This window comes from Cynocephalus volans, chromosome 2 (assembly GCF_027409185.1).
Source record: "Cynocephalus volans isolate mCynVol1 chromosome 2, mCynVol1.pri, whole genome shotgun sequence".
In the NCBI taxonomy this organism is placed as follows: Eukaryota; Metazoa; Chordata; class Mammalia; order Dermoptera; family Cynocephalidae; genus Cynocephalus; species Cynocephalus volans.
The window spans coordinates 209,856,493-209,868,667 of NC_084461.1; the positions used below are offsets into that span (position 1 = coordinate 209,856,493).

Genomic DNA, 12,175 nt, shown 5'->3' on the forward strand with positions numbered 1-12,175 from the left:
TGTGTGTGTCTCCCATCAGCATATTGTCAGTTTCCATATTCTGAAGGTACTGCTTCTCTCCCCTCCACAAGACTGAAGTTGACAGAGGATGTGGTCCCCAGTAAACATCTTTACCTGCCCCAAGGCTGTGGGGAGGGGCAGCTAAAATGTGGAAGTAGTTACTTGCTGACTAATCATGACTATCACCATTCTCTTGTCTTCAAAATTATCTAAAACAGTAAACAAAGATGTGGAAAAGTGTTCAACCTACTAGTAATCCAAGGAATGCAAAAGCAAAATGTCAGGGACAAATTTTCAACTGTTAACTACCAACCACTTGTGGAAGAAAAATCACAATATCCAGTGCTGATGAAGGTGCGGTAAAGACATACTACTGTGTATCTGGCAATGTGTATTAAGAGCCACAAAAGTCTTATCTTCTTGACTGATTTTAGTTCTGTAGCTGTGGTAGGCAGAATAATGGCTCCCCAAAGATGCCCAGGCCCTAATCTCTGGAACCTGTAAATCTGTTACCTTACTTAGCAAAAGGGAATTTGCAGATGGAATTAAGGTTATGGATCTTGAGGTGGGACAGTTATCCTGGATTTTCTGGTGGACCCATCTAATGGCATGAGTCCTTAAAAGTGGAAGATTTGGTGAACTTGGCTATGAAAAATAAAGAAAAAAAAAAAGTGGAAGGGGAAAGCTAGACAGGAGATGAGAAGTAAGAACTCCACCTGCTGTTGCTGGCTTTGAAGACAAGGCAGCCCCAAGCCAGGGAAAGCAGTGACCTCTAGAAGCAGCTGACAGCCAGCAAGGAAACAGGGACCTAAGTCCTACAACCACCAGGGACCAAATTCTGCTAACAACCTGAGTAAGACAGAGATAGATCCTTCCCTAGGGCCTCCACAAAGGAAACACACCCTGATGACACCCTGATGTTAGGCTGGTGAGACCCAGGCTAGACTTAAGACAGTAAGAATAAATTTATGTTAAGTAGCTAAATTTGTGGTGATCTGTACAGCAGCAATAGGAAACTAATATTCTGGCCCAGAGGTTCTTATTGCCGGAGGGCCCACTAAAACACAGATCGCCGAGGCCCACCCCCAGAGCTTCCACATCAGCTGGTTTGGGAGGGGCCTAATAATCTGCATTCTTGATTCAGCGTTCCCAGAGGATGTGAATGCTTTGGGCTGGGAACCACACTTTGAGACTCACTGTATGAACCTAAGGAAATAATTCAAAATACTTGAAAAAGCTCTACAATACAAATACAAGGGTACTTCAAAAAATTCATGGAAAAATAGAATTAAAAGATAATAACTTTCTCTGTGAACCTTTTGAAGACTCTTTGTATTACTCGTAATGTTATTTGGAATAGTTAAAATAGACCAAGCCAAATGATGCATCAGTCTGATAGAACACATCACAGTGGTGGTGGTGATGAAGACTGAGTGTTAAAACTGGAAAATGCCTGGGACAAATGTCAGTGAGAAGCAGAATAGGATACTCTTTGACTATCATTAGGCAGAAACCATGCATAGGTAAAAAGACTGAAAGATAGTGATGCAGGGGCCCAATTATGAGTGTTTTTCCTCACCCTTCTCTCTTTTTTAAAGGTTGAGCAATGTAATGATATTAAGATTATAATGAAAGTCTCTGATAATAAAGAAGGCACAAGTGAAACTATTCTGTGTGATACTGTCACAGTAGACATGTCTTTATACATTTGCCCAAACCTATAGGATGTGGAACACCAAGAGGGAGCCCTAATGTGAACTATGAACTTAGTGTGACAAAGAGGTGTCAAAGAAGGGCCATTGACTGGAATACATCCACTCCTCAAGCATGGCATGTCCACAGTGGGGGAGGGGCATGCAGGGGCAGAGGACATATAGGAACTCTTTACCCTCCACTCAATTTTGCTGTGAATCTAAAACAGCTGCTCTAAAAAATAAAGTCTATTTAAATAAAAAGTACATGTTGCAATCACATTTTTCATCAATAACTGGAAGGGATGGAAATGATGTGGGCGGGTGGCCCCGGCTCACCTGGTGCACATCCCTCCTGTAGCCGGCGTCATTGTTGCTGCCCCCGATCACATACAGCTTGTCCAAGAGAGTGGCCATGCCATGCCAGGCACGCCGCACGGGCCCATCAGCCAGGGTGTGCCAGGTGTTGCTGCCTGGATCGTAGCAGTGTGTTTCTTTCAGGTAGTCTTCCCCTCTGCGGCCACAGGTAATGTACATCTTCCCCTCCAGCGTTGCGCCTGCATGGGCGTATACCTGTGTGGAGCCACAAGAGAACTGGGTCAGGCTGGAAGGGGCAAGAGGGCAGTGAGGAAGGGTAGCCAGGCAGCCTCTCCTGAAGCCACTCACCACCCCACACCTGCCTGATGGGTTTCATGGCTTCACCACTTCCCAACTTCCTCCTCACATGCTCCCTGGATCCTCAATGGACATACTGTCCTGGTCATTCACCACTGATCTCTCTTCCCAATAGGAGATGCATCTATAGACCCAGAGATCAAATGTAATCTTTGTCTCTCCTTTGCCCCTAAAGGAAACATCTGCATAGGGGAACTGCAAGAAAATCAAAGCATCCTTTTCAGAGCCAGTCAGAAAGGCCACAGCACTCTGGGAACTGGTGACCCCCCTCAGTGGCCTCCTCCCCTCCCCCATTCCCACTGGCCAAGCAATCCTCCAGGCCTGCTGACCCCACTTTCCAAATCTGTGTGTAAACAGATATCTACTGATATGAAACTCATGATGTGAGGAGGAAAAGAGTGAGTCACAAAATCAGATACGAAGAACACTCCCACTTTGGATGGGGGAGAGGTGAATACACCACCCTGCTCCTGATTCTGATCAACCTTTCACAGGCTTCCTACTCTCAATCCCACCTGCACCCCTCACCCTAGCCCCTCTGCCTCTAGGACCTACCCACTCACACCCAAAAGGCCAACAGAAGGCCCCAAGGCAAGGCACAGTGTGTTTGGGGGGAAGAGGAGCCTCTTGGGGTGTGGAGGCTGCAGCACTGTGTCATGGGGGGGATCACTGACACTTAGGCCATGTGGTGGCATAACAGGAGGCTGGAGAGGTAAACAGAGCAACAGGCAGGACAAACATCAAGGGTCTGGGTCTTCTCCCATCAATGGCAGCAGTCTGGGGAGTTTTTTGGGGTTTTTTTTCATTTTGAAGTAAGTGTAGACCCACATGTGGTTGGAAGAAATAATAGAGATCCCATTTACCCTACAGGAAGTTTCCCCCAGAGGCAAAGGACTGTGTAACTATATTACAATACCACAGTCAGGATACGGACATTGATTCAACCACAGAACATTTTCACTAGTATCCCCTATGTTGCCCTTTTATAGTTGCGCCTGCTTCCCTCCTGCCCCAAACCGCCTCCTTAATCCCTGGCAACCACCAATCTCTCCTCCATTTCTACAATCTTGTCACTTCAAGAGTGTTAGATGAATAAAACCAGTATATAACCTTTTGAGATTGGCTTTCCACAACAATCAGGTTCTTCCTTGTACCAACAACTGGTTCTCTTTTTATTGCTGAGCAGTATTCCACACGTGTCTACCTACCACAGTTTGTTTGACCATCACTTGATTTGTTCCTAGTTTCTAGCCATTACCAATAAAGCTGCTAAATATTTGTGTACAGAGAAGTTTTCATGTTTCTGGGACAAATACCCAGGATGTCAAGTGCTGGGTCACATGGTAGTTGAAAGAAATTGCCAAACTCTTCCAGAGTGGCTGGGCCATTTTACAGTCCCACCAGCAATGCAGGAGCGATCCCTGTGGTGCAAGAGCTGCACAAACTCTGCCGTGTTATGCTGACAAGGGAGGAAAGCTTACTTCCAGTTACATGGCTACAGGCAGTGGCCTAAGGGTATATCCAAACTGCTGCCTCAGGTTTAATTTTTTCTTTTTTTTCTTTTTAAAAGATGACTGGTAAGGGGATCTTAACCCTTGACTTGGTGGTGTCAGCACCACGCTCACCCAGTGAGCTAACCGGCCATTCCTATATGGGATCCTAACCTGTGGCCTTGGTGTTATCAGCACCACACTCTCCCGAGTGAGCCACAGGCAGGCCCTAATTTTTTCTTAATACTACGAAAAACCTTGCTGGGATTTTGATGGGAATACCAAATTCTTGTTTTAATACTGTATTAATATAAGGAATACTGTATTAGTAAGGAAAACTGTACTAATATCTGTATATGAATTGGGGAAGAACTGACACTGTTACTATTTGAGTCTTCCAATCCATGGACGTGATCTGTCTCTTCATCAGTTTACACCTTTTATTTTTCATCAGCATTTTATAATTTTCAGCACACAAATCCTGTAAAGGTTTTGTTAGATTTATACCTAAGTCTTTTACTTACTTGAGAAATTTTAAACTGTATTGTATTTTTAATTTCAGTGTCCATATGTTTATTGCTAGTACATAGAAATATGATTGATTTTTGTATGTTTATCTTGTATCCTGCAAGCTTGCTGAGCTCACTTCTTAGTGCATTTTTTTTTGTAGATTCCTTTAGATTTTTGACAATTACATCATCTAAAAATAAGGTCAGCTTTGTTCCTTCCTTTTCAGTTTCTGTATGTCCTTATTTTCTTTTCTTGCCTTATTTCACTGGCTAGAACTTCTAGGATTATGCTGAATAAGATTTAAGTTGAGAACAGATATCCTTGCCTTGTTCCCAATCTTAGGGGAAAAGCATTTGATTCAATCTTCTTTGTAGATGTTCTTCATCAAGTTGAAGAAATTTCTATTATTATTTTTTGAGACTTTTTTTTTTTTTTTAAAGATGACCGGTAAGGGGATCTCAACCCTTGGCTTGGTGTTGTCAGCACCACGCTCAGCCAGTGAGCTAACCGGCCATCCCTATATAGGATCCGAACCCGCGGCCTCAGCGCTACCAGCGCCACACTCTCCTGAGTGAGCCACCGGGCAGGCCCAATTTTTTGAGCTTTGATCATGAACGGATTCTAAATATTGTCAAATGCTTTTTCTGTTTTGACTGATGTGATCATGTGATTCTTCTCTAGCTTGTTAATATGGTGAATTACACCGACTGAATTTCAAATACTGAACCAGCCTCGCATCTCTGTAATCAACCCCATTTGGTCAAGATGTTCTATTTTGTTTTGTTTGTGCTAATTTTGTTTGCTAATATTTCTTAAGGATACTCAGGTCTATATTTATGAGGAATTAGTTGTTTTTTATTTTGGTACTGTCTTTGTCTGATTTTGGTATCAGGGTAATATTAACTTCATAAGATGAATTGGGAAGTATTCCCTCTTCTTTTATTTTCTGGAAAAAAATTTGCATGTGTTAATTTGTCTTTAAGAGTTTAGTAGTATTATCTGTTCAAACCACTGGGACCTGGACATTACTTTTTGGGAAGTTCAATTTCTTTACCAGGTATAGGTCTATTCTAATTACCTATTTGTACTGAGTTGTGGTAGGTTGTGTTTTTTGAGAAATTGATCCATTACATCTAAGTTGTCAGATTTACATCTGTAGATTTGTTGGTACTATTCCATTATCCTTTTCATGTCTGCAGGGTTTGAAGTGATGTCTCCTGTTTTATTCCTGAGATTTTTAATGGTATCTTCTTTTTCTTTGTTAGTCTTGCTAGAGGTTTGTCAATTTTATTCATCTTCTGAAAGAACCAGTTCTTTGTTTCATTTATTTTCTCTATTGTTTGCTTGCTTTTAAATTCATTGATTTCCACTCTATTATTTATTTTCTTCTGCTTGCTTTGGGTTTATTTTGCTCTTCTTCTGTGGGTTCTTTAAGTGGGAGCTTAGATTATTGATTTAAGATTTTTCCTCTTCCCTAATGTATGTTTTTAGTGCTGCAAATTTCCTTCTCAGCACAACTTTAACTGTGTCCCACAAATTTTGACATGCGGTCTTCATTTTCATTCAGTTCAAGGCATTTTTATTAATTCCTTTTGAACAATGGATTTTTTAGGAGTGTGTTGTTTAGCTTCCAAGCATTTGGAGATTTTCCTGTTATCTTTCTGCTAGTGATTTTTAGTTTCAGTCCATTTTGGTCCCAGAACACACTACATGATTTCAGCTCTTATACATTTGTTGAAGTCTGCTTCCCATGGGTGTTTCCAGGTGACAGCCTCTTTAGTTCTGAGATATATAAAGCACAAAGAAAACCAAGGAAACACAGGACCATGTTGTTCCTCAGACCCCAGGACCCCCAGCCAGCCTGCCTTCTGCCCACTTTACAAGGTCTTATGTTTATTTTACATATAATATCTAGAGTTTTGAGTTGTACTTAGTGGGAGTGATAGGGAAGAATACATCTTCCTGGAAGCACAAGTTCTTTGGGGAAGTTTTTAAACAAAAAGAAAAGGGACTCCCTGCAGAGACCTCCTTTCTCTCATCTAGAAGCCCAGGAAGGCAAAACTTGACTTTGGGCCAAGCAGAAGAAGAGCCTGTGACCAGAGGACTCTGCCTGCTGCTGCAGCAGGGAGTTCACAGCCTGTTGGGGAAGTGTCAGTAACCAGTGCTTAATGATGCCACGCTGGTGAGACTCTGCATTTCAGGAATCCCTGAGAACACAGGTGAGTGAATGTGACAAATGGATGAGGCCATGTGACAGCCTTTTCTCCCTTGGCCAATCACTAGGTCTGAGTGTGAGTTCTGAGCTGGCAATGTGGGCCCATGCCTCCAGTCCTTGCAGACACCCTAAAGACTTCCTATGATGGCTGCACACCTGCCTTCTCCAGGACCAGCAGACCCCCCATCTCCACTCTCTGGCTGCTCTTCCACTGACTAACCTTTCACTGTCCCTGTTCCCCCAAGCTGATCACAACCACTCCCACAACCAGAGGACCCTCATGTGCTGCCAAATCCTCCACATTTCTATTTCTAGTCTGCCCACTCCCCTGAGTTTCAGACTTCTGATGTTAAAGTGATGTGTCCCTGGCATCTCATGTTGCTCGTTTTAGAGGGAAGTTCCCTTTACTCCCAAACCTATTTATTTTTTCTTTTGGTGCGTGGCCTATCCACCAACCCAGATGCTCACACCTTGAGCCTGGGCATCTTTGATGATCTAGCCCCTCTCATTCCCCAACATCTGATCCATCAGTAAGTCTGGTCACTTTACCTCCCAACTGCATCCTAAATACACCCATTTCCCTCTATCTCCACAGCTTCTGTCCCGGCACAGGCCACCATTGCCATCTGCCTTGACCACACGATGGCCCAGGGACTGCACTCCTTGCTTCTCCTCTTGCTCCTCTTCACGAGCACTCCATATGCTTCCCCTCCCTCTCAGGAACTGTGAAGCCCCCCTCCTGTCCTGGAAGGCCCTTCCTCTCTCTGCAAATGGCTGCCTGTCTTCCTTTAGGTCTTGGTCTAATTGACATCTCCTCAGATGGATCTTCCTCAAACAGTCCATCTAGAACCGTCCTGCCAGAGCTCCCTCCCTGGAAATCCTTCAGTTCAGTGCCCCCTTTGTTTCCTTTACTGCACTTACCACAACCACTTTACTGATTTGTTTGGTGGTTAAGAAAGGTCTCTCCTGCAAGGTTGTAAACACCATGGCGGGGGAGGTCTTTGTCATTTCTTGTCACAACTGGATCTCCAGGATTTGGTACATGGCGCTTAGTAGTTATGGAAGGAATGAATGCAGCAGTAAAGAAGGAACACTGGCAGCCAGAGTGCAGCTGATTAAAGGCCAAGGCTGCCCCTCTGTGGCCAAGCTGAAGAACTGCGGCTTCTCCAGCAGCCCCAGACAAAGAACCACTCAAGCCCCTCCCCCAATGGCTCAGGACGCAACCCCCTCACACCCTCCTCTGACTCCTGGAATGGAATCCAGGAGCCCTCCTCGTCCGACAGGTCTCAAGGACCCCCTGATCTCTTCCATGCAAAATCTGTTCCTTTCTCCTGGATGGGGATAGGAATAGGAAACGTCCCTCCAAAGAAGCTTCCTTCCCATGTAGAAGCTGAGGTGCAAGAAGTAGGCCACAGCTCACAGCAGCATGTCAGGAATACATGTGGGCTATGTGAGGGACTAAGGTAGAGATGAACAAGACCCATCAGGGAGCCCCGACCCCCTAGTCTCCTGAGGTCAAGGTCTAAGTCCCCAGGGAGTTTGGGGAAGGGTGAAATATAAAAATGGCAGGCAGTGGAAAAAGGTTCATAAAGGCCAGAGCTTTGGCCACGGTCAGGAGATAGTGTGGGCAGAGCCTGGGACACAGCCCACCCATGTGGCCTCCACACCATCCTCTGCATCTGGGGTGCTTGGGGATCTCCAAAGCAATGCCCCTACTAGCAGGGTGCATATGCTGTTCTTAGAGGCTGGGACTCAGGAAGTGGGGGCCAGCAAGGCCTCTTCCCCGGGGATCCTGTCTGGTTTTTGGGCCAGCTCTGAGTACCCCAAAGCCATAGGATATTAGAGAGGCACCTCCCCAAACCATCACCTTTGCATAATGAATGTAATTTTAAACATCTTCAAACTGGAATAAACCAGGGTATTATCAAGGATTTTTTTTTTTTTTTTAAAAGATGACCAGTAAGGGGATCTTAACCCTTGACTCGGTGTTGTCAGCACCACGCTCTCCAAAGTGAGCTAAGTGGCCATCCCTATATAGGGATCCAAACCTGTGGCCTTGGTGTTATCAGCACCACACTCTCCTGAGTGAGCCATGGGCTGGCCCTAGGATTTATATATATATGAAATATAAAACCTTTCAAAAGGAATTTTTGGCTTCTGAAGGCCCGGTCCTCCAGGGGGTCTGTGGGGAGAAGTCCCAGGATAGGCCTGTGAGCTGAGCTGCTGAGAGCCTCCTCTCTTTCAGGGTTCCTCCTGCTTAACATCTTTGGAAATGTGCCAGCTCATCCCAGCTGTGATAAGGGACAGACAAGGGGAAGGTTTCTGTTTACTCTGAACTACGGGGTTAAAGCAGCTTACTGGGTAATGGTGGTGGGACAAGGTCTCAGCATGTGAGACTCAAGGAGGTACAATTCCAGGGAATAGGGTCTGCGTGCTCGATGCACCCTCTTCCCAGGTAGCTTGGCTAAATGTCAGGGGACCCTCATCAACACACTAAGTGCAGGGTCATTGGAGGGACATGGACTCTGGTCACTGGGCCTGGTTCCCCAACCTGGGACTGACACTGGCCTTCATACCTGGGCTTTTCACTCTGCACACCCCAGGGGAAAAAAATCAGGCAGGAGAAGAGGCCCCTCTTGGAGGGTTTCCTTACCTCCCTCTTGAGCGGGGCTACATAGGCCCAGGAGTTGGAAGTGGGGTCATAGCGCTCCACAGCATTCAGGTCGTTGTGGTAGTCGCGGCCTGCCACAGCGTAGATGTACCTGCCCACAACACACACACACAGGTCGGCATGCTCCTGCTGCAAGGACTGGATCTGGAACCAGCGGTTGTGCCGCGGGTCATACCTTTGAGGGGACATGAGGACAGCACATCACTGACCAGGTGAGGAGCCTGCCCCGCAGGCCTGCACCTCCTGCTTCAGCCCTGTTTTCCCTCCTTCACAGCCCAGCCGGAACCCTCCCTGCATGCTCAGGCACACTCTACGCACACTGCCCGTTGCACCCTCAGCCTTGTTGTCATTCAGCATGCACCAGGTTCCCACCACCCCTTTGGCACCTGACTTAACCATTCTGCCGATGGTCCCCACGGCATTTCTGACCAACCCAACTGGGGGAGTCCTCTCCACTCCTCAAGGTCTTGCTCTCTGCAGAAGTGGGAGTGCTAACTCCCACCCTGGACTATGGGCACAGCATGAGCACAGGGTCCTATGAGATTCCAGGGACCCTCATGGGAGAAAAGATGACCAGCTGGCTGCAGCAGGCCCACGAAGCTGGGCTGAGCTGAGGCCACCTGGGAGAACAGTCTGCAACATTGAGCAGCCCAGGTCTGTGGGGAAGGGAAGGGGACAAGGGGAAGGAGGGAGGGAACTGTGTTGAGCCCCTCAAGCACTGTTACTGCAGCTCATTCTCCTGACATCAGAGCCACCTCACACCCCTTTCACAGGAGATGCATCTGTCCCCCAAGTTACAGCCCTTCATAAAAGTCTAGTCCCCAAGCAACAGGCATAATTCTTCACTCCTACACAAAGCCAGCCGCTCCCCCTCAAGCTGCCCCTCCCCTGCCTTTGCTGTGGCCCTCCTTCTGCCTTCACAGGGCTTCCGATTCTCCACCCAGAGTGATCTCAGCCACACAGGACTATGAACCATCACCCATTGCTTTCTCCTGCACTTTGGACCCACAATGCAAATGCCTCCCAGCCATCTGCACCTGGCCACTCACCTGTCCTCAGTGGAACCCTGCTCCCCAATCCATTGCTCTCATCCACACCAGCAAAGCCCCTGCTCACACACCAAAATCCAAATGCCTGAGCCCAGCACCTGAGGGCCTTCAGAGTCCAAGTCCACACCTGTCTTTCCAGCACCCCCCACACTAGGCTCACTTCCTGGGGGTCCCCACTGCCCCTTCCCTCTCTCTCTGTGCCCCAGGCCTGCCATTCTGCCAGTCCCACACGAAGCACAAAGGTGGGTGTGCTGTTTGGGTGAACACAAATGAGCAGAGCCACAAGGGGCCAGGATCCCATGAGCCCAAATCCCCCATTCTTTGCCCCACCTACATTTCTGGCCCTTTCCCCTGGGAAAACCACCCAGGCACCAGCATCTGAGCAGCTCTGGCTTCTGAAGTCTCCCTGCCCCACAGCCCATGGATAGTTATAGCTTCTTTCAGACAAGTGTTTTTATTTTTCCAGAGTAAGATCAATTCCAAAGAGAACAAGTCTACCCTCAACTGGCTCATAAGACAGTAAACAAAGTTTTCCTTGGCCTATGCCCTGTATTGGTCAGTGGAAAGATCAGTTTCATACTTCATCCCAAAGCACAAGTTAGACACAGTCTGCAACTGCTTGTTCCTGACCCTGCCACTGGGCCAGCCCCTCACCAGCCAGGAATAAAGGAAACGGGTGCCTCAAGAGGCAGGGCCAACAGGAGAGCAAACACGCACCTGGTTTGCATCCTGGCTCTGTCCCGGTCTAGCTGGGCATACCTGGGTGTTCGTTTTAATCTCCTGGTGTTCACTCAAGTCTCTGCACTTGTCCAGTGGGTGATATCACCTGCCTAGAAAAGCTATCGAGGTCTAGCCAGTTAGATCAGTGGGTTACAGCGTGATGCCGATAACATCAAGGTCCAGAGTTTAATCCCTGTACTGGCCAGCCACCAAAAAAGAAAGAAAGAACTACCAAGAGGGATAGTAAAGAACATCAACATCAAGCATAAAAAGGGTCCTTGCTAACTTGTGGGGCATTCATAAAGGACCAGGGTTCATTTCTGTATTCCTAGACCTTAGCATAGCATCTGGCTCAGGGTGCTCTAAAAATCTTTCATACTCTCTGCTGGGTGAAGAAAACAAAGGAGTAAGACTACCAGCAGTGAAATCATTCATTCACTCTACAAATATTCACTGGCCCCCAACGTGTATGTGGCACAGTACTCAGTGCTGGGACTCCACAGGAAAACTTGAGAGGCCAGGGCCCTGCCTTCCACTGTAGAATGGGAAACAGGCTAAACAGAGCAAACAAGTGCTCAATATAATGACAGATACCACAATGAAAAAAAGTGAGGTGAGGAGAGAGATCTACTGGTCAGCGGGGGCTAGGGAGGGCAGTGCTCTCTTCTGACCACCAGGAAAGACCTTCTGAGAAGGTGGCATCTGAGACCTGAATGACTGGGTACAAGCCAAAGGAAGGTCTGGCTGGGAATGGGCTGTCCAGCTTGGGGCACAGAGCTCAGAGGCCTGTCAACTGACAGGATGGCACCATTCACTGCCATTCCTGAGCACTAAGTTCCTTTATGCACATGTCTCATGGCTCCATTTTGAGTCTAGCCCAAATTAGCATCTGCTTCTCCCACCAGAGTGAGACAAGACCCTGGGACACTTCTTCTTTTTTTTTTTTTTTTTTAAAGATGACCGGTAAGGGGATCTCAACCCTTGGCTTGGTGTTGTCAGCACCACGCTCAGCCAGTGAGCAAACCGGCCATCCCTATATAGGATCCAAACCCGTGGCCTTGGTGTTATCAGCACCGCACTCTACCGAGTGAGCCACGGGCTGGCCCGACCCTGGGACACTTCTGCTTGCTTCCTTCTGGTCTCCTGCCCTCACA

At 47.1% G+C, this 12,175-nt stretch overlaps 1 protein-coding gene across 3 annotated transcripts in view; it reads right to left on the bottom strand.

Annotated features, from left to right (window-relative positions):
* The window catches only part of KLHL22 (kelch like family member 22), a 28,873-nt gene that overhangs the window by 1,260 nt on the left and 15,438 nt on the right, over nucleotides 1–12,175 (bottom strand). For 2 of the 3 annotated variants that reach the window (XM_063086215.1, XM_063086214.1), the window contains exons 5-6: nucleotides 9,235–9,427; nucleotides 2,031–2,264 (exon numbers count right to left, since the gene is read on the bottom strand). In XM_063086215.1, coding sequence (XP_062942285.1) covers nucleotides 2,031–2,264; nucleotides 9,235–9,427 — 427 coding nt within the window. The remainder of the gene's footprint in view (nucleotides 1–2,030; nucleotides 2,265–9,234; nucleotides 9,428–12,175) is intronic. The other variant, XM_063086216.1, reaches the window with a different exon arrangement.